Below are 22,287 nucleotides of genomic sequence, written 5' to 3' on the forward strand. Positions count from 1 at the left end.
CCCCTCACTTTGTTGCACTTCAGTTTATTGTGCTTTGCAGACACTGCGTGTTTTACAGATTGAAGGTCGTGCCAGTGCTGCATCGAGCGAGCGCGTCGGTGCCATTTTCCGACAGTATCTGCTCCCTTCGTGTCTCTGTCACCTTTCGGTCATTCTCACAACAGGTCAAGCTTTTTCAGTTTTATATTTGTTGGGCTGATGTGTGATCAGTGACTACGACTTACTGAAAGTTCAGGTGACAGTTAGCATTTTTTAGCAACAAAGTACTTTTTAAGGTATGTACGTGGTTTTTTTGACTTCGTGCTACGGCACATCTAATAGACCACAGTGTAAACATACCTTTTCTACGCCCCGGGAAACCGGAAGATTCATTTGACTTGCCCTATGGCAATATTTGGTTTATTGCAGTGGTTTGGAACTGAACCCGTAGTATCTCTGAGGGATGCCTGTAGTGTCTGATTAAAATGACATCAATTAATGTGTCCCCCCCCCAAATAATGAAGGCAAAATAAAGACTTCTGTCAGCACACAAAAGCTGAGAGAACTTGTTGCCAACACACCCGCGTGACGGGAAAGTTAAAGGAAGAAAAATAATGTCAAAAGCTATCAATAAAGTTCCGGAGCAAGCCATCAGCTGGTAGATAATATATATCTGATGAGGCATCGGCATCCAAATATGTACAGAACTTCTACAAGTCAGCAGCAAGAAGGTAAACCAAAATCCTATGGAAAATGGGCAGAAAGGTTTAACAGACACTCCACAAAAGAATATAGACGAATGGCCACAAGCACATAAAACAGTGCAGATTGAAATGGTGAGGAACCATCAGCGAGCCACCAGAACGTCTAGAACGGAAACGGAAGGTAACGGCGATTGTTGGCGAGGGTATGAGCCTGAAGGAACCCTCACGCGTTGCCAGCGGGAATGCAAAGTGGTGCGACCTCTCTGGAGATCAGTTTGGTGGTTCATTGCAAACTTAATCACAGAGTTAGCATATGCCCCAGGTACGTACCCAAGAGCAGTGAAAGCACGTGACCACAGAATGACTTGTCACCGAACATTCTTAGCAGCTTTATTTGTAACAGCCCCAGACTGGAAAGAACCCAGAGGTCTGTCAACGGTGAACGGAATCGTGTTCCTCACCTGTCCGGGGGAGCACCGCTCAGTAGTAACGAGGTGCAAGCTATTGATGTGTGCAGCATGCGAGTGACTGTCAGGGGCAGGACGCTGAACCAGACATCACAGGCTATGTCCTGTGTGAGTCCTTGTATGTGTAGTTCCAGAAAAGGCATATTGGGTCCATGGCGACAGAATGCCCACCACGGTTGCCTGGGGTCAAGGGTGGTGGTGATGGAGGGTGGGGGAGTCATTACAGAAAATCACAGGGGACTTTTTGCAGTGGATGGAATGTCCCATATCATGACTGTGGTGTTGATAACATTAATGGGAACACTTGTCAAAGTATATTTCAATAAAGGTGAGCTGATACAGTAATAGCTATCATTTATTCAGCCCCTCATGGTCCCAGGCAGTATGCTAGAGCTTTCCATACAATTTGTCCAATGGAGGGAGGGATGGATGGATGGATGGATGGATGAATCGCAGCCCGATGAGACAGGTATTTTCAGTCTCACTTCACAGGTGAGAAACAGGACTCAGACGGGGTAAGTAACCTGCTCTGGGTTACACAGCCAGAGACCCTGTGAGTGCACATGCAGGGAAGGTGAGGACCCCCCACTCTGTCCTAACACCGCACATTAGCAGGCCAAATGCAAGAGTCTAAGAGGGAGCAGCAGAGCACAGCGCTGACCACAGGTGACACAGCACAAGGCGTCAGCTGTGAAGGTTCCAGGCCCCGAGCAACCAGGTCTGCAGGGCTGTCTCACAAGCCTGGGGAGATAGGCCAGCTCAGCTTGTATTTGTCTTCGGTCCCCGAGAGCAGGAACTGGCCCAGTGGGGACCCGAGAACACACCTGCTGAATGACCACCGGCCGCACAAGGTGGGGGCGACGGCAGGCTCTGTTGGGGGGACCCCTGCTGCAGGGTTCGGGCTGGCCTGGGGCCGGTGTGACCGGGCAGGCCTCGTGGGGAGGCCAGCCGGGTGAGGAGGGCTGAGTCAGGCCTCCTGGGGGCCTCTGGTCATTCACTCGTTCACTCACCCATTCACGCATTACCGAGCACCTGCTGAGCGCCTGGGGTGTGCCATGGACTGTCCGGCCCTGAGAAGGCAAAGTGGAGACGACACAGGTTTAACCAGAGGAAAGGGCATGTGCTGGTCCAGCCTCCTGGCCCAGAGAGTTCTGCAGGCTCCTGGCCCAGAGAGTTCTGCAGGCTCCTGGCCCAGAGAGTTCTGCAGGCTCCTGGCCCAGAGAGTTCTGCAGCCTCCTGGCCCAGAGAGTTCTGCAGGCTCCTGGCCCAGAGAGTTCTGCAGGCTCCTGGCCCAGAGAGTTCTGCAGCCTCCTGGCCCAGAGAGTTCTGCAGGCTCCTGGCCCAGAGAGTTCTGCAGGCTCCTGGCCCAGAGAGTTCTGCAGGCTCCTGGCCCAGAGAGTTCTGCAGGCTCCTGGCCCAGAGTGTTCTGCAGGCTCCTGGCCCAGAGAGTTCTGCAGGCTCCTGGCCCAGAGAGTTCTGCAGCCTCCTGGCCCAGAGAGTTCTGCAGGCTCCTGGCCCAGAGAGTTCTGCAGGCTCCTGGCCCAGAGAGTTCTGCAGGCTCCTGGCCCAGAGAGTTCTGCAGCCTCCTGGCCCAGAGAGTTCTGCAGCCTCCTGGCCCAGAGAGTTCTGCAGCCTCCTGGCCCAGAGAGTTCTGCAGCCTCCTGGCCCAGAGAGTTCTGCAGGCTCCTGGCCCAGAGAGTTCTGCAGCCTCCTGGCCCAGAGCACGGCTTCTCCGGCCAGGCTGAGCCGGGGAAGGAACGTGGCCCGGGGGCTGCCAGGAGCTCAGAGGCAGCAGGTGGCCGGGATGGGACACGGGCAGGACGCTCGGGTCCGTCTTCCGGCCCCTGACTGCAGGTGGCCCGTCCCTGGCTCACCAGAGAGCAGCCACCTTCCCGGAGGGGAGGTCCTCGGTGAAGGAGGCTAGTAGGCTCCCTGCTGCCCCTTCCAGCCTGGCTCAGGGCAGCCCCGGGCCATGACCTACCTCGCACCGGGGCTGGGATTCACTCTGGATGCAGAATTTCAGCAAGTGCCAGAACGCTCAGCAATCCAGGTAAACGATATTTCAGTGGGGTAGTTTCAAAAATTAAACTGTCTACAGTTTACAAGGCACTGACTTTTTAGAGGCCTCAGTAGGTAAATCATGCGGCTCTGCAGCGAGGCAGGCCTTGCTTCGACTCCGGTTCTGACACGCATCTGCTGTGTGTCCTTGGAAAAGTTAACTATCCTCTCTGAACTTGGGTTTTCTCACCTAGGGAGCCAAAAATGAAGCAAACTCCGGCTTGGATAGATGTCCTAAAGTTATTAAATGAGGCATGCATGTGAGGCGTCTATGGTAAGACGTGGCAGCTGGCATAGAGTAGGTGCTCAATAAATGCTCGCCGTTGCCATTATCATTGAACCGATTTGGACACAGCACCCTGGGCGGTCAGAGGAGGCAGGGTCGAATGGAGGAGGGAGTCGTCGACGCTGCCTGGTTGGTTGCCGTGAGCCAAGCACGGGGCTGGCCCTCGCTGCCCCTCACCGGGGCGCTGCGATTCTGCCTGTTTGCACAGAGAGGAAACTGAGGCTTAGGTGTGGGCGACTGGCCTGGGCTCGCAGCAGGCCGGGGGGCCCTGCGTGTCCTCAGCCTGCGGCACCCGTCTGCGCGAGGCCCCCGGGGAAGCGGTGGTATACGGGGCAGGTGGGTCTCGGTCCCCCGCCCCGGGAGAAGAGCCGGAGGCAATGCTGGCCGGTCACACGTTCTCTTATTTCAGGTTGCCCTTCCCGCCTGGGGACCGAGTGACCTTCAACGGGAAGGAATGCGTGTGTCAGAAGTGCTCCCTGCCCAAGACAGCGGGCGGCAGCGTGCACCTGTCCCAGGGCCTCTGGAGTAAGTGGGCACCGAGCGGCATGTGGGGGGAGGGGGTGGCTGGCTCGCGGTGTCCGGGAGGGACCTGACCTCCCGGGGCACAGGCCGTGGGAATGAACCCCTGACTGTGGACAAACACAGGAAGGGGACCGGGGACAGAAGTCTCTGGGGCTCCTGGACCTCCAAGCGTTCACGCAGCCATGCCCTCCTTGCCACACGCCACTCCTCCTTTCAGCCGGGCTCCAGCCTGCCTCCTCCAGGAAGCCTCCTGGCCTCCTCTGGTCCTCTCCCTCCAATGCACGCGCACACACACACACGCACACACTGAGTTCCACCTTCTGGAGCTCAATAATAATAGATAATTCTAGACCTTCCAGAAGCTCTTTGGGGGAGCCATTAGGAGAGCACTGAACTCTGGGCTCCTGAGGTCAAGGGCTCCCGGGTTTAGTGCTACACACACACACACACACACACACACACACCCGCCCCGCCCAGAGCTGGGCCGGGATTTGTATGCAGCAGGTGCTCAAGGCATGCTTGTTGGGTGCCGAAGCAGATTGTAAAGGAATCAATGTGTGCTGAGTGCAGGGCAGCGACAGGGCGAGGCAGGGGCTCTTTTGCAGACCTGCAGCTCTGCTGGGCCGGACGTGGGGCGCCGGGACCGGGAAGGGGGCCCCGCACTCCCGGGCCTGCTGCTGCCTGGTTCCCTGGGCAGGATTGGAGTTTCCGAGCCCACCCTGCGTGCCGCGGTCACTGTGGTGTCCCCGGTGCCTGAGTCACGTGTCCGTTGACAGAGGAGGGCTTTGTGCTGACGTCTATCACAGTTCATTCCTGCTCCCCCCCCCCCCCCCGTTAAGCACCTTCTTCTTCCTCGCCCACCTTGTCTGCCGCGTTGAAAATCTCTCCAGGAGAGATTGTACCTCCAGCCTTCCAGAAGCTCGGTGCTCCAGGGCCTGGTGGTAATTTCACTCTGTGGAGGGAGGCGAAGCCCTCATCTCTTGGGGAGACAAACTAGCAGCCACGCCAGTCGGTGAGGCTGTTGCTTTGAGGCTCGCTGGGAGACTCCTCCAGTCAAGGATTTCTCTCCCGCTGAGGTCTGCGTTGATTGAACTTCTGGGGATTTGCTTCGCAGTTGATGCTCTTATAATTAAATCTGAAATAGTAATTAAAAGCTCTAACAAGCAAGATTAGAAGGGGGGAGGTTAGTTTGAACAGTTTGTCCAGAGCTCCCCGGCAGCCAGAGTAAAGAGAGAAATGTGCCTGACTACAGACTCCTTGTCTAAGAATTTTTTGAGTTGGGAAAGGCTCCGCCCTTTCCAAATATAAAAGTATTTTAAAATACCACATTTACATTTCCAGAGAACAAACGCTCCCTTGACCCCCAGGCGATCTAATAACGCAACCTGCCCCATCTTCCAGTCCGCACTGAAAATCTCCCGCCTAGAACCTTTTTGGTGTCTGGGGAGTGTTAAACATTCACCACCAGCTCCTGGCTCCTGTGTGGATATCTGCAGAATCCTCCCAATCAATCCCCGCTTCCTCGTGTCCCCAGAGCAGCCCCGTCAGGCAGGATGCCTCCTCTCCGTCCCAGAAGTGCCCTGAGTCGGGTGGGGAGGTGGGTGTGTGTGTGCCAGGAGCCGGGTGTCCCGCTAGGCTCGAGCCAAGGGCTTCAAACTCCAAAGCAGGGGTGCAGGTGGCCTCTGTTCTGAAACTTGAAACACAGGTTCCAGTGGGCGGACACGGAAGGGAAGACACCACAGGACAGGGAGAGAGCGGGCAGCCACCCAATCCTTGTGAGTGGCCCAGCGGGGGGCTGCTACGTGGGGGGGACAAGGGACGGAATGAAGCGGGAGAGACGGACACCAGACGGCAAAGCCGTGCCCAGTCCCACTGCATCCCGGAGGCAATGAGGAGCCATAGATGGCTGTTGAGTGAGGGATGCCAGGAGAAGCTTGAGCGGCGGCGTGGTCGGCCCGCAGGTCGCGGGGCCGGAGGAGCGCGGTGGGCGGAAGGGGGAAGCGGCTCTTCCCCGGGCAGCTGTTGAGGTCGGAGTCCAGCTGGAGTCCCGGGGCTCTGAGCGCCCCTCAGCATCCCTCTTGGCTCTGGCCCTGTGCCTGTTGCTTAGCAACGGGATAAGCGCTCTGCACTGCACGCCCACGCTGTTCCATCCCTGGAGGAGACACCACTCCTTCTGAATCTTGCACGACGGCTTCTGCCCTCGGCTGCCTCCCCCGATGCCCCGAGGAGGGTCTCCTCCCCGAGAGCTCTTTTTGCTTCTCCCCCCCCGCCCCGCTTCCCCTTCCCTGGGCTCCCCCCTCCCCGGCCTCCAGCTCCGAAGTGGGAGCTGGGAGCTGGGGCTTGGAGGCCCCTCCAGAGTCAGGAGGGGTGGTGCACCCTCAGCAGGAAGGGGGGTGGGGGTGAGGGTCCACGGCCCTCCCCTCTGAGACCCGTGGCCTGTGGCCCTTGGGGCTTCCCCGTCTTCTGCCCGAAAGAGCCTACGTTGCTCAGGTGCTCGGGGGTCGGCGGTGGGGCCCTGGAACCCCAGCCCCGTCGCTGGCCCGCTGCTGCCTGGGAAACAGGGCAGTGGCCGTGAGGTCGCATGCCCAGTAGGGTACGGTGACGGCTCTGTGCCCTTAATGGGATGCTTCTGTCTTAGGATGCGTCTGCCTTGGGGGTGCTGCGGCCCCCAGGAGTCAACACGCTCTCTCGCCCCTGCGCTGCCGTCCGGGGTGGGTGTCGCCAGCTCAGCTCAGAGCCCCGGTGCGTGGGGGCACACTCGATCCGGTTTACCTTTCCCTGCCGTTGCCCCAGGCCCTTCCACTCAGTCCGGGCTTTCAGAGAAATGACGGGCCCCCTCAGGACGTGTCTGTCGGGCATTTTCAAGTTTTAGACGTCAGTCGGCTCCGTGCTTTCAAAAGTCAATCTCAGATCCGACTCTGAGCCCTTCCCTGCTCCCCGACCCAGTTTGACCTGGGGGCCAGTGGGTGACGGTGGGTCTGTCCCGCCTTGACCATGACCCCCCTCCCCGCCCCCTCCCCCCCCGCCCTGTTCACAGCCGGGCTTCAGAGAGGCCGCCCCGCACGTCCTGTGTCCCACGCAAGTTCGCGGCAGAGCTGAAGATCTCATGACCACGTCCGCTAGAGGGGGGAGCGCTTTGGGGCAGACAGGAAGCTGTCTGGAACTTTCTAGAAGGGTCATGCTGGGGCAGCGGCCCAGGCTCAGCCCGTTGCTGTGACGGCAGAGCCAGTCCCCTTTGCCGACAGCTGTTGTCGGCAGGATTCATCACACGGGGTTCTGTAGGGTCGTCTGCAAAGCCGTGCAAAGCTATGCTGAGCTCCAGTCGTGTTTGGAGAGTGGCGATTGCTGTTGCCATGGCAACGGTCCTTCCGGCAAGCGCTCTGGCCTCGGAGTTCACAGCCCACTATTAGCGAGGCTCTGCCCCAGGCTCGCTGGGGTGGGTGTGGGGTCCCCGTCCTCCTGCAGACACAGCTGGCACGCTCCGGGAGCCTCTGGACCCCCCCCCGGGGGGCCGGACAGGCGCGAATATCGTAGCAGGCGGGGTGACAATGTGGGAGGTGTCCTCAGGTGGCTTCCCGCAGGGAGCTGGGCCCCCGGGTCTTCCGGCAACAATCACGGCGTTCGGCCTCTTGCGCGTTTATTCAGTTATCAAACACATCCACGGGCCTGTGGCCTCATAACAAGCGTGTGAGCCTACACTGCTGTTGGCCCCGTAGAATGCACCCCCTTCGTACTGGGCACAGAGAGACCAAGTGACTAGCCCACAGTCGCACAGCGGGTGAGGGCAGCCAGGCTCCAAGGGCCAGGTTTCTAACCACTGCTCTACCCTGCCTCCTCCCCCTCCCCCCGGCCCTGGGCACAATGCGGTGTGGCCTCCAAGCCCGGTTTCTCAACTCTGGAGCCACTGACAATTGGGGCCGGATGATTCTGTGCGGTGGGACCACCCTGCACGCCGGAGGGCACCGAGCGGCGGCCCTGGCCTCGCCCGCCAGGTGCCTGGGGCATGCCCCCCTCCAGCGGGGACAATCAAAAGTGTGTCCAGACATGGCCGGGTGTCCCCTGGGGAGCACAGCCGTCCTCGGTCGACAGGCGGTGACGTGGAGCTTCCAGGGCGAGCCCGCAGTCGAAGCCAGCCCGCGGGAGTCCGGAACTGGCGAGCCGCCGTTGCCTCTGTGCTGCTGGGGACCCACGGAGGTCGAAGGTTGGGGAGGGGCTCTGGGTGCTTCCTGAACTTGAGAAAAGGAGGGCGTCCTCTCGGTCCCCCCTCATTCATTCACGCGTGCGCGCACGCACTCACTGGCCCGGTGTTCTCCGGCTGCCGGCCACGCTGGGCCTCGAGGGGCCCCAGGTGAGCGAGCTGCCTACTTCCCCCGCCCGCAGTCTTGGAGCGGGACTCTGTTCTTTGGGCGTTTGGTGCGCAGTTTGCGTGTGGATTTGGACCGTGTGATAATTTAGGAAAGCCAGAGCTTGACCAACGGTTCTGTGGGCGTCAAATGGTTTTTTTTCTGAAAACAATAGGACGCTGCCATCTGCCAAGGAGAAGAGCATTTGTGGAGCCCCCGCCGTGCGCCAGGCCCGTGCGTGCCCCCCCCCCCGCCACCCTGTGCCTTTGTGTTTTGTCATTCGATGGGATGGCCCCCCCAACCCCCAGTGAGGACACGGGGCCCAGAGGGGACAGAGCTCGGCCCAGTGAGGCCCCGTGAGCCGTGGGGGCCAGGACCGGTAGCCGGGCCTGTCGCACCCTGGGCTACCCTCTCTCATCTCGGGGTGCGGGGTGCCCGCTCGGCCTGCGAGCCCCTCGGCTGAGCCCGGGTTGCTGCGGGCTCCTGTGGGCCGTGGGGGCCGTTTGCCAGATGCCTGCTCATCAGGGCCCTGTGGGGCCCCCGAGGCCCATCCTGCCCCTGACACACCCAGATACACACACACACACACACACGCACACGCACACGCACACACACGCACACACGCACCCCAGGCAGGCGATGCCGCCCGTGTCTGTGCCCGAGGCTCCCCTGGCCTGGCTCCACCCCGTCATCCTTCAGCACAGGTGACACTGGCCGGGGACCGACCCCGGTGTGGTCCCCAGGCCAGGCCTCAGAGGCCTACGCGCTGAGGGGCGGGCCTGGGACCCAGGGGCCATTGAGCAGGGAGGGGCACACTGGGAGGGGCAGCGGGGGCGTGGGGAGGCCAGTGCCCCGATGGGCGGGGGCCACGGGGTGAGGGGTGCGTATCACCTGGGGGTGGTTCGCCAAGGGAGGGGTCCCCCAGGCTGACCGCCCGGGGCCCGGCTCAGACACGGGCTGAGGCCCGGAGCACAGGTGGGGACAGGGCGGTCTGTATCGGGGATGCCGACGTCCGTATCGGGTACAGACAGCCACGGGAGGAGGTCCAGACAAGTGGGTCGGGAGGGCTTCCTGGGGGGGGCATCAGGGCAGGTGAGGGCCCAGAGGAAGGAAAGGCAGGGGTGATAGCTCAGACCTCCCTAATGCAGTGCATTTCCTCGGGGGGCACGTTGGCCGGGTCACTTAGGTTCACTCTGCTTTAAGACAGAGGAGGACGCGCTGCCCGCCCCTCCAGGCGGCCCCCACCCTGCAGTGTGGTCTTGTCCCAGGACACACCCGCTGCCAGGCCCTGGCCCCGTCCTCTGCAAGGCAGGGCCCTTTCCGCTCCCAGCCCAGGCTGCATGCAGTCGGCGCTCAGTGCCTGCGGAGACGCACCTCGTGGCTCGTTTCTCGGCACTTGTGCCGGCTGGCGTGTAGCAGGGTCCCTCCAGCACAGCCAGCTGGACTGTCCCCTCTGTCCCCTCCCACAGACCGTGGGCACTTCTGAGCCCGGAGGCCCGGCGAGATAGGCCCCCACGCCTCCTGGCCCACGATGGCCATGTCTGTGTCCCGTTCTTTCTTTCAGGTTGCGGGGGCTGCGGCATGGAAATTAAAAACGGCCAGTCCCTGGTGGCTTTGGACAAACACTGGCACTTGGGCTGTTTTAAGTGTGAGACGTGTGGGAAACAGCTGGACGCGGAGTACATCAGCAAGTGAGTGGTCGGCCCTCCCGCGTCTGCCTGTGCTGACGGTGCCTCCCGGGACCGCGGCTGCCCCGTGGCCCGCGCGGCCCAGGCCCCTGCATGTCTGTCCCCCCGCCCGGCGCCCCCTCCCGCCAGCCTCGCCTCCATAGTGTTTCCGTGGATCGAAGCGGAGACCGTGGCCCCCACCTTAGCCTTCATAAGATGCCTCCCTCCCTACACCCGTCCCCGGGTGTCACCCTCCCGTGGTGCCTGGATCGCCTGCAGAGTGCATCGTGAGCGCCGGCTGACCGCAGCGAGGGGGCAAGGGCTGACCAGCCTCAGCTGTCACCGATGTGGTGGCTCAGCCCCACACTCCAGCTTGGGCGGTCCCTGGGCATTGGGCAGCTCCCCCTGGCCGGCCCGGTGTCCCCACGCGTGCAGCCTAGATGCAGTGATGGCTGGTTTGCGTGCGGGTTGGAGGGCACATCTCATCAGAAGGCCGTGCAGAGGGAGCCTCTGCGGGGGGGGGGGGGGGGTCAGCCCCGAGCAGGAGCAGCTGGCTTGCCAGGGAGGGGTGCATTTGCTGGGATCGGCGGACCGAGTCAGGGCAGGCCCCACCGTGGCACAGAGTCGGGGGGAGCTGAAATGTGCAGGTTCCTTCCTGCAAGTCAGGGGGCTCTGTGGGCCGCTAACACGGGGGACGTTGCTGGCTCCTGATGCCGGAGGGAGCGGGTCTGTCACAGGAACCCACCGTGCGGGGGAACCGCGCAGAGTGAACCCCGCGTGCACGCACACCCTCACGCAGGAGTACCGGCCACACCCGGGGAATCGGAATCAGGCCGCCGACGTGCCAGCTGCTCTCGTGCTCTCGTGCTGCACGAGGCCACCCCGGGGGGCAACGGGGCGGAGGGGGCGCGGGGTCCCTCCGTCTCCTTCCTCACGGCTGCGTGAGAGTGCACGCTTCTCTCAGAACAAAACGTTTTCAGTTAAAGCCCCCAAGCCAAGACGATCCAGGCTGGATGGGGCTGGGGGAGGTACCGGCCGTGCCTCTGTCGTAGTAAAGGAAGGGGTGACTCACGTGAGGGCAGCCCGGGAGGCCGAGCCCTCGAAGGCACCATAGCGAGCGCCCAGCCCCCAGCGCTGGCTGCTTCTGGAGCCCACCCACACGCACGCCTGTCCCAGAATTGCCGGGGAGGCTGCGTGGGTGTTGCCATGGAGATGTTATCTTTGAACCTCCTGGGTTTGGGGCACGACCATTCCCAGTGCGGAATAACCATAACCGGGGCCCTGAGGTCAGCAGGCCTTTGAAAGCAGATCCTGAGGCAGCGCTCCCTCCCTCCGAGGCTGGGGGGTCGGAGAAATGCCCTGCGGCCACTGCGGCCACTGCGGCCCCGGGGGCTTGAACCCCCCCCCCCCACCCTTCCTCTCCTGCCTGAGGCCTTGGGACCAACAGAAGGTCCAGAGCTTTGAGGGAAAGACAGCGGCATTAGCTGTGGTCTCCCCACAGCTCGAGAAGCTCACCGCTGTCGGCAGCTGGAAACCTGGAAACCAGTCACGACCACACTGGGAGGAACGTGGCAGCTTCGGCAGTGGGGGGAGGGGGGATGCACTGGGGCAGCGGGTGTCCCCGCGTCCCCGTGGCCTCCGCGCCCGACTCCTGCTGGGCGGGGCCGAGGGCCAGCCCCGGTCAGCAATGACAGCGGCCTCGGCCACCAGTTGGCGAGTGCCTGCCCTGTGCTAGGCGCTGACCACACCTTCTCTTCTTTAGACCTTACGGTCACCTCTCCCATTTCACAGCTGGGGAAGCTGAGGCTCAGAGAGGTTAAGTGACCTGCCCAGGGGCACACAGCTGGGCCTTGGCGTTTGAGGGCAAGCCTGTTCACTTCGCCGCCACACGGCCTCCCGCCGTGCTGTGTTGACCTCAAAATAGTCATTGCGGTCGCTGGTAGAGCGGCTCCCACCATGTGTCCCATGCTGTGCCGGGCGACGTGCCTGCACTGTGTTCTCTCGTCAGCACCCCGAAAACCGGGCCGAAGCCCGCCCAAGCCCGCCCAGTACTCGGGAGCAGTGCCCCACACGCGGTGTGCCCCCCGCCACGAACAGCACCCATGGCAGATACGCGTGCCCTGTGGCCCTCCCGCTCCCTCCCTCGCAGCCGGATGCCTCTGCCACCACAGCCGGGGACAGGGAGGGTCGTCCCAACCCAGCCCAAGTGCCAGGCCCGGACGGGGGCGCGTTCGTCACACACCCTTTGTGGCTCGTGGTTTCGAAGGGCAGCCCGGACCCCTCTCGGAGGGAGCGGGAAGCCACCTGCTGAGTAAATAGGCCGCCTCCCACCCAGATGCCGAACGTGGGACAGAATGAACCGGAAGCAAGAGCCACGTCCCTGGAAACATCTTCGATTTCCCAGATACGGCTTTTATTCTCTCGGCTGAGCCTCCGGAGGTGGCTGCCAGCTCTCGCTCCACCGCTGGGCCCGGGGCTCCCCGCTCTGTGCGCCTCAGTTTCTGCCCCTGTAAAACGGGCCCCTCTTCCCACTATTTCTCGTGGGGCCAGGGTGGCAGTGGAGGAGGTGTGCTGGCACCCAAAGCGCCCAGGAAACGCTGATGGTGGCCATCTGGAGTAGGAGGAAGTGGCATTTCCCCCTTTGACGCGGTCCCTCTCGTTGGCAACGGCTGTGGGGTCTCGGGGGCCCCGGGGTGAAGCCCCCGCGCGTCCCGACCGCCCGTCTCGTTGCAGGGACGGGCTGCCCTACTGCGAGACCGACTACCACACCAAGTTCGGCATCCGCTGTGACGGCTGTGAGAAGTACATCACGGGGCACGTGCTGGAGGTGAGTGGGCCTCCGGGCGCCCTCTCCGGGCAGGTCCTGCTCTGTGCCTCGCGCGGCGCCCCGTGTTCCTGTGTGTGCGCGCAAGGCTACGTGCCCCCGAGCCCTTGCCTCCTCACTCCTCTCGGCTCTGCCGGAAGACAGCTTCCTCAGCCTTCCGGGGCCTGCTCGCTGAGGGCCACCTCCTCCAGGAAGCCCTCTCCGGACACTGTCTCCCCTGTGCCCTCTGCGAGCTGATGGAGTCGGTGGGAAGGGTTGAGATCTGGGTCCAGCCCTTCCGCATCTAGATGGGGGTCTGAGACCTGGAGGAGGTCCAGGAGGCAGGACCGGGTGCCCGTAGGAAGCCTAGGGTGGTCTCCCGGCAGGCCCGGTCACGCGGCAGCCACGGGGCAGGCAGGCTTTCTGGGGTGCCCACGCTGTGTCTTTTGATCCCGGTGGGAGTTACGTGGCTGTGTCTCTTTGTGGAAGTAACGTATATCATGCACCTCGGTACGTTTGTTCCCAAGATACATCTCATGGGACGACCGAGCCCCATCCACCTGGTTGTCAGACCCGGCTCGTCCCCGTATCCATTCTTCAGCCCCTCCTTGGCTTTGTCCATGGGGAAGGCACAGGTGACGGGGGCCTCAGGGGACAGGGAGGGGGGTCACAGAGGAGCCCCCGGGGGCGGGAAGATAGGGGGACCCCCCGGCCATCCCTGACAAAGGCTTTTGAGCCAGGGAGTGCCTGGGGGCCAGGGGCAGTGGGACACGTGGGGTGCCCCTCGCGTCCCCAAGGATGTCTGCCCTGCCTGTACACACAGCCAGTGCCTGGCCCACGAACGGGGTCTCAGGTGCTGCAGTGGAATCACACCTGGAACTCTGAGTTGCTTTTCTCGAAATTACACCTGGCATCTGAGTGGCGGGGACAGAGTTGCTGCAGGCCCTCAGCCCCACCTCTTTCCACCCCAGCCCTCTCTTGCCCCTGCACCCAGGGGTGGGAAGGGGAGAGGGGAGAGGGGTATCACACCCACAGGCAGCAGACCTGCCCCTCTCCTCATTCCCGGGGTGGGAAACCCTGGAGGCCAGCATGGTGGGGGCAGCCCTGCCCCTGCAGAGGGGCCCGAGGATGGGTGTGGTCACACGCGTGCGGACTGGGGACAGGGTGCAGAGTACAGAGAACGGGAGAGCCGCGGGTAATGTGATCAGGGGTAGCTTCGCTTCTCGGCTGGTTTCCTTCCAGTTTTTTTCTCTCTTGACGTAATTATAGTTGAGACCAAACCGTTTGTATGTTATATTCTGATTCTGTCCGGTTCACATTTCCTTCTTAGCAGATTCTCCTGTTTTTGTTTTTGTTTTGTAAGATGGGCTTTTAAATTTTTTTTTTTTTTTTTTTTTTTTTTTTTACTCTTAATCTAATTCATCGTCAAGGTGGCTAACATACAGGGTGTAGAGTGTGCTCCTGGTTTTGGGGGTAGGTGCCCGTGTTTCATCACTTACATGCGACACCCAGTGCTCGTCCCAACACGTGCCCTCCTCAATGCCCATCACCCATTTGCATGGGCCTTTTTTCAAACCGCTCGATTGGAACATAGCTCACGTGCGGCGCAGTTGACCGCTTGAACGCGCACCTCCGTGGCCGTCAGTTTCTGCGTGGACGCACGCACCTCGTGCCGTTGTTTTAGAGTGTTTCCAGCACCTCCAGGAGAACCCGACGTCCTGGCTGTTCCCGCCCCACCCAGCCCTGACACCACGTCTCTGTCTCTCTAGACTTACCTGTTCTGCACAGTCACACAAATGGGGTCAGACGGCAGGTGGCCCTCTGACTGGCTGCTTTCTCACGGGGCGGGTTTTCAAGGCGCGTCCATACTGAGCGTGGCTCCGTCTTGCATTATCTTCCACCGTAGGACTATTCCAGAACCCAGTAAGCTGATGGTTTATTGTCAGACGGAGCATGGCTTCCTAGTTTTCTTTTCTTTTTTTTTTACTACAATAAACAGCACTGAGATGAACATCTGGTTTTTTTTTCTTTGCATTTCTAATTTTTCTTAAGATTTATTCCCAGGAATGTCGAAGTTCAGTCAACAACTATGAACTTCACAAGAGTCTTGATGCTTGCGAAGCGCTTTCCAGAAAGATCCTTCTAATTTACCCTCTTACCTGCAGAACTTGGTGTCCCATCCCCCACGGTGAGTGTGGTCTCTGTGGAATCCGAGCTGGTTCGACAGCTGGGAACGTGGGTCCTCGCTCGCTCTCGTGACTTTCTTCCGGCCCTTGAACCTGGTCTTTCTGACGGTTGAGCGGACCCCAGCGCCTGCATCGTGGCCGCTTTCCACGCGCTGCCTGGTTCCACACGGGGTCTTTGACCTTCAGCTCTGTCTGGGCATGTGGGTCACGTGATGAAACTGTTGGCATTTAGTCTGAGGGCGTCTTTTACCCTGTTAGCGGGGTAGTGACCATACCTAACGCTTATACCCACACTCCCCGAATCTGTGGATGGAGGCTACGCCCTCTCTGGGGTTCCACGTGGCGCCGTAAATATTGGGGACAGGACTCCACGGCCAGCAGCTCAAACCGTTTCTCTCTGTTCCTTGCGAAGTTTGGTCCCGACCTTCCGCTCTCTCCTGGGCTCCCCGCGCATGTGTGCTGGGCCGTCGGCCGCCTCCAAGCAGGTGGCGGAGCCAGACTGGAACCCAGGCCGCCCCGGGCTCCCGGTGCCGTCCAGTCCCCTCGCGGGGTGTGAACGCTGCTTTGCACTTGGTGTTAGCACCGTGCCCCACTGGGATACCTGACGGCTGCCAGCGGGGTGCGTCCCGGGCTCGGGGGGCGCTGAGCTCTTGCTCTGTGGCGCGTGTGTGGGTCTAGCCTGGCCTGCTTCCTGGCATCTGTGGGCTCCGGTCACTGTGCCCTGGGGCAGGGGTGGACGCCTGGCCTAGACCCTGCTGCCTGTCCTGACCCAGAGAACACTCCAGAACCCCAGGGACTCAATGAGACGTCGTGTGCAAAGTGTTCTCCAGCCCAGTAACGGGGGCTGGGGGGCTTCCTTATTGTCCCCGGGCAGTCAGTGGGGCTCCCCTTGAAGGGTCGAGGGGGAAGGGTGACCCCGTCCGCACCACGGGGCCTGATGCTTAACGCTGGGCCAAATACAGAACGTGGGGGCTCGGCACCTGAGCCCCTCCGGTGCACTCCGGTTTGCCCTCAGGCAGGGGACCGTCCCCATTGCGAAGAGCAGGAGGAAAACAGGTCCGGGTTTTCCTCCTCCTCGGTGGAGGATACGGGGCCTCCCGGGGAAGATTCATGCTTTTGTTCGCGAGCTCCCTGGCGCGGCTGAGTCGGCGGGCTCTGCAAAGCTCTGAGCAGCCTCCTCGCGAGGTGGCAGCTGCGGGCGGGCAGAGACGAGCCCGACTCCGCGGAAGGGGAGCAGCCGCCGCAGCGGCGTCACCTGAACTTGGCCCAGAGCGTGCTGGCGCCCCGCCGGGCGGGCCGTGGGCTCTTGGGGGCGGCCGGTGGCGGGTGGCAGGAGAAAGAAGGGAGAGGATCCGGACCGCTGGCTGAAGGTGGGGGCTGGCCGTCCTCACGGGCACGCCGTCCGTTCCAGCTGACTGTCTGGGGCGCGGGCGCTGGAGAGGGGCAGCGGGGGCCGGCCGATTGGACCGGGCTCTGTCGCGAGGACCCCCGTGCAGGTAGGGAGCCTGGCCGGGCGCTTCGGAGGGCCGGTGGTGAGGCCGGAGGAGCCACGCTGGGTTGCAGGAGGGTGGGCTCACGAGGAGCTGGGCCACATCGGCCAGGTGAGACCCCCCCGACGCCCCTGTCGCCCCCCACCCCGTTCTGTCCTCCCGTGAGATGCGTGTCACACTCAGAGCTTTCCTGCCCTCGGAGCCCGAGCCGGAGAGCAGCCCGGGCCCCCCTCCCCGCCCGCGGGAGCCACCGATCTGTGCCGCGTCTGTGTGTGTCGGGCAGCATGCCGTCTCAGTGCCGGGCGCCCCAGAGCCCGCCTGTCTGCCCGCAAAGTGTGCGTTCGGTGGCGACGGTGGGGCCCTCCCTCCCCCTGCCTCAGCTACTCCCAAATATGCAGCCTCCCTTTCTGCGTGTTTTCTCGCATCCTGTGTGTCTCGGGGCGTCCCCTGCCGCGCGCTGAGGCACAGGTGGAGGAGCCTCGTGGGTCTGGTGGGGACTCGCAGGGGCCGTCTGCCCCCACCCTACTGCCGAGATGGGCGTCTGGGAGTGTGGGGAGGGCTGGGGTGGGGGGGGGGGCGCCCGGGCGGTCCTCTGCCCGGCTGGCTCCAGGGAGGGAGTCGCCCCCAGGGCAGGGCTAAAAGGTGGCTGGAGAACTGCCTGCCAGGGACAGCGGTGTTAGCCAGACCAGCTAGACCAGAGTCTGATAAGGGGGTGCTGAGTGAGGGAGAGTCCCTGGCTCAGTCCTCCCCATCACCCCACCCCTGCCTTATTCTCCTTTGGCTGGAATGCTTCCCTGCACAGGTGGGAGTGGGCGGGGGCGGGGACTGGCCCCGCCCTCCTTAACCCCTGCCTTGCTGCTGTCTGAGCCCCACCTGCCTGGTGCAGCCTGCCTGTCTCCATGGTAACCAGAAGCCCAGGGTACCTCTGGGACCACTAATGAATTCCTCCCTCCCTCTCTCCCTCCCCCTGCCTGCCTTCCGTCTTTCCATCTCCCTCAACCCACCACTCACCTACAGGCCCTCTGAACATGCGCTGTGTCCCCCTCCCCCCACCCACCCTGGGCTGGAGCCTGGGCTCGATGCCTCCCCCCCAGGAGCCCTGGTGGGAGGGGGCACCCTGGCCAGATCCCACCCTGGGTCAGGCAGCCAGCTAAACGTTTCTGCACTTCACGTAAACCACCGCTGTCACTGCGGGGCATCGGTTACTTGCTTTCTCTTGTCTTCCTTCGGCATGTCCCATTTTACCCTCCTAAGCGGGTGGGACTTTTATCACTGGGAGAAAATAAACCATATGTTCCAAAGAAATAAATGCATTATCTCAGGACAGAAGCAAAGTCAACTTCCCCAGGCCCTACCTTCTCCCTCTCTTTTTGCAATTTAATGACTGTGTTTATTTAACAAACATATTCAGAACGAATACCTGTTTATCGTAGAGTAAACTGAAAAATCATCCGTAATAAATGACATCACCCAGACTAACTACCGTTAGCATTTAGAAATCACCATTTTAGGTTGTGCACACACGTACACAGATGAACACAGGCACACACACACACACACGAATACACACACAGATACAGGAGTGCATACACAGACACACACAGATACAGGGGCACACGCAGGTATAGACACACATTACAGGCACACACAGATACACGCAGATACACCCAGATATACACGCGGATACAGGCACACACAGACACACACAGACATAGACACAGTGTGCGACTTGCTCTTAGCCTGATACCGTGCCCCTGCTCATGCATCCAGTAACGAATGGGAGCCTGGGTCTTTACCCTTCCCACTGCATCTACGCTGGTGGGGCTGTGTCCCCTGGTCTTCTGGGTCTGAGGTGCCGGGCAAGGGCACTGAGCAGAGGCCTTTGCTGAGGGCTTCTTAGAGCCGTGATACGCGGATAGGCCCACGGACACACCCAAAGGTAGAAGGGATGATTCATCTGCTCCCACACTCACTTGGTCCAAACCCTCCTTTTGTCCTGTAGGGGCCACTTAGGAACAACTCGTCTCTACCAGCCCACTCCTGCACGTGGCTCTGCTCCAGGGCCTGGGGGACCGTGGAGAACAAGGGGACAGCAGTGCGGTGCTCCTGAAGGGCATGACCTAGGTGGGGCTCGATGGTGGGAACGATGGAGAGGGAGCAGGAGAAGGAGAGGGAGCGCGAGGGAGCGAGCTGGCTCAGCCCGGCGACATGCGTTCCGGGCAGAGACCCCACCCTGAGCATGAACACGTAGGGTCAGCCGTGGGAGAGTCCCCTCGGGGGAGGGGACTGCAGATGGCCCAGCGCTTGGCCTGCCTGGCCCCGCATGGCGAGGAGCTGGGCTTCTTGAGGGGAGGCGGCTCCCGGCAGGAGGGCATTTGTGCAGCTGCCCTGGGAAGTCTGTGCGGCTCCGGCCGAAGGTTTTGATGAGCCTCGACGTAGATCTCGTTATGTCGGCTGGTGACGAGGCCTTTTAAGATCCGGACTCAGTTCTAGGCAGTCAACGAGGAAACTCAGCTTTGAATCGGGCTGGAGGATGTGGATGCCTGGGCCCCGGGAGCCGTGTGGCCTGGTGGGGGGCCTCAACGCGGCACGGGCCCCGCCCTCGGCGGTCTGGAATCCAGGGATGAGGGGACGCCGCCTCACACGTGCCCGGCATGTCACGGTCGAGGGCTGTCCCTCTGTGCTGCCTTGGCCGGGTGAGGAAGGGAGGGGCGGGGGTCTCTGGAGCCCAGAGGCATTGCCCCCAGTCCCCGGTGCTGGTCGCCCCTGCGTGCCGGCCGTGGGCTGTGCTCCCACTTGGTTCTGAGTAAGACACGGCGTTTTTTGCGTGCCCCTGGAATCAGAGTTCCTGCGTTCCTGATGAGCGTTGTTCTGTCTCATTAACGATGACAGCCGCTTGTCAGAAGGCACAAGACATCGTTTTAAAACCACGCACCGAAAAATCTCATGGGCTTTTAATATTCTTTAAAAACACCTGAGCCATCTTGAGAGACCCACCTGGCAAGGGGCTGGGCCACCTGTCCGGCGGGGGGCTGGGCGACAGGTACTGGCCTTCGAGGCCTTTCCTGCGTGGCAACTGGGAGGAGACGCCTGCGAGAGCAGGGGTGCGGCAGTGTTCCGATGACGCGGAATGTCCGGTCACTGTGGCCGCGGTGGGGGTTGATACGAGAGTGAGGGTGCCTTGACTTTTGACTCTATCGCCCGTCCTGGGCTGCTGGGGCTGCTGCAGCCACACTGGACCCTGTGTGCTGAGACCCCAGGCCGCGTCCTTCCCTGCGCAGCAAGCCACAATTCAGGTGCCGGCCCATTCGGTTCCTGGCGGCAGTCCCCCCACCCCGGACCGCAGACGGCCACCAGATTCTCCCTGTGTCCTCACGTGGCGGAGACAGAGCTCTGGCGTCCCACCTTGACATCAGGGGCCCCACGAGTCAGGTCTCCTTCCCTTCTAAGGCTGGCTAATATTCCGTCGTGTGGATGGGCCACAGTTTGGACCGTTTGCACCCTGTGGCCTCTGAAAATCGCTGCCGTGGACGTTCACACGCGGGCTGCGGGGCAGACCTGGGTTTGCTTTGCTTACCACGATCGTCGGTTTTCTCACTCCCACCAGCAGAACTGCTGGGTCACGTGGTAACTGTGTCACTTTCCCAGGCGCCGGGCACTGGCCCAGTCACGTCCCTGCCGCGGGTGCACGGGGGCCCCCGGCTGCCCCACGTCCTCGCCGGCGCTGACTTCCCGCTCTGGCTCAGTTCGCTTTGACTACAGCCGCCCTCACGGGTGCGGAGCGGCCTCCCGCTGGGGTTTGGATCTGCACTCCCTCTGCGATGGCCATGTGGGGGCATCTTCTACGTGCTTCCTGGCCGTTGGTGCATCTCCTTTGGAAAAATGGCTCTTCCGGTCCTTTGCCCGTTTTCTCATTGGACCGGTTTTCTCTTTGCTGCTGGGCTGTAAGAAGTCTTTATTCTGGATGTGAAGCCCTCGTCAGATCTACGATTTCAAATGTTTTCTCCCCTTCTACGGGCTGTCTTTCCACGTTCCCGACAGCGTCCTCAGATGCGCGATAGTTTTAATTTTTGTGAAGAAAAGAATCTGTTTTTGTTGTTGCTGCTCATGCCTTTGGTGTCAAACACAGGGCTCTGTTGCTAAATCTGGGGTCGCGAAGATGTGCTCCCGTGTCCTCCTCTAAGAGACGTGTAGTCTCGGCTCTTAATTTAGGTCATCAATCCGTTTTGCGGGAAGAGTCTTTGCTGGCATGTCCCACAGAGGAGTGCGCAGATCATACGTGCGCAGCTTGGTAAATGCCCACAAGCCAGACTCGTGGGTGTGCCCGGCACCCAGGTCAGGAAGGAGGATGTGCCCAGCCCCCCGGGACCCCCAGGGGCAGCCACCACCCTGACGAAGCAGACTCGTCTGCCTCATCCTGAACTTCACGCGGATGGAATCCGTACTCTTCAGTGTCTGTTTCTCCACTCGCTCTCAGGGAGTCTCCGTGTTGATTGCCTAGGGCGGGGACTGGGGGGCGTGTGAGGTTGGGGTCAGCACCCTGGAGCCGGGACCGCCAGGCCGGGGGCTGAGAGGCCACAAAGGGCCACACTCCTGGGCTCCACTCCCGTTCTGCCACCTGTGTGCTGTGTGACCTTCCCCATGCGGAAAATGAGGACAATGATGTGCCTCGTAGGGCTTCTGGAGGGTGGAGACAGGTTAGCGCGCAAAAGGGCCTCTGCTCGAGCTGTAGTTGCCGTTATTTTTGGAGGTGGGGACGTTCGCCAGGCCGGGGACGGCAGCGCTTCCCGGATGGCAGAGAGTGTGGACGCAGGGCCGGCCCCCTCACAGCGGCCCAGGGCTGTGTCTCCACTCCGGATGAGTTGGGGTTTCGAGCCTGTTGTCTTGGAAACCAGCCCCGCATTTTTCTCTCTCCTCCTACTCAGGTGTAGACCTGACACGTACACGCCTCGGGTACACCCCACGGTCTGTTTTCTCTCCAGGGCGAGCTTTCTCCTGCACGCGGCTGTCACAGAACTCCTGCTGTTTGAGGTCACGGAGTCTGCCCCCAACCTAGGGTGAAGGGGGCCCTGGGTGAGGTGGGTGTGAGGACAGGTCCAGGGGCACAATGTTTAAATCACTGCAGGGCCGCCTGGGGGGCTCAGTCGGTTGGGCGTCCGACTTCGGCTCAGGTCATGATCTCGCAGTTCGTGAGTTCGAGCCCCGCGTCGGGCTCTGTGCCGACAGCTCGGAGCCCGGAGCCCGCTTTGGAGTCTGTGTCTCCCTCTCTCTCTGCCCCTCCCCCGCTCGCGCTCTGTCTCTCTTTCCCAAAAATAAATAAACATTAAAAACATTTTTTAAGTCCCCAGAATGGCTGCTTTGCCCTGGTTCTGCCTGGGCCAGGGCTGCCGTGTGACTGCTCCCCCGACAGACCCCCACGACTAGCAGTGGTCGCGGTGGGGCCCTGCCCCCCAGGTGGGGAAGAGGGAACTTCAGGAGCCCAGGAGGGAGGAGTGCCCGGAAGGCTTTCAGGAGGAGGCACCTTTGAGATGAGATAAAGAACATTCAGGGCCCCGGGCAGGAGCGGGGGCGGCACTCCCGGGGGAACAGCTTCCTGAGGCTTCAGAGCCGCAGACGGGGTTGGGGGGGGGGCACAGCATCTTAGCGCTTTGCCCGGAGACGCCGGTGGGCCGTGCCCGTGGGCACCCCACTCGGGAGGGGAGCGAGCTCTGGATTCCTCCTCGCACAGGGGTCACCTTGGGCCAGGCTTCCGCAGGGGGCACCAGTGATGGGGGGAGCTGTT

The 22,287-nt window shown here is 61.5% G+C and overlaps 1 protein-coding gene across 1 annotated transcript in view; it reads left to right on the forward strand.

The window, feature by feature from the left end:
• ABLIM2 (actin binding LIM protein family member 2) overlaps positions 1-22,287 on the forward strand; it is a 115,669-nt gene that overhangs the window by 23,673 nt on the left and 69,709 nt on the right. The window contains exons 8-10 of the mRNA XM_047091289.1: positions 3,904-4,019; positions 9,924-10,050; positions 12,760-12,853. Coding sequence (XP_046947245.1) covers positions 3,904-4,019; positions 9,924-10,050; positions 12,760-12,853 — 337 coding nt within the window. The remainder of the gene's footprint in view (positions 1-3,903; positions 4,020-9,923; positions 10,051-12,759; positions 12,854-22,287) is intronic.

This window comes from Lynx rufus, unplaced genomic scaffold (assembly GCF_022079265.1).
Source record: "Lynx rufus isolate CCGP_SWC_20201006 ecotype Redwood Valley unplaced genomic scaffold, mLynRuf1.p SCAF_3, whole genome shotgun sequence".
In the NCBI taxonomy this organism is placed as follows: domain Eukaryota; kingdom Metazoa; phylum Chordata; class Mammalia; order Carnivora; family Felidae; genus Lynx; species Lynx rufus.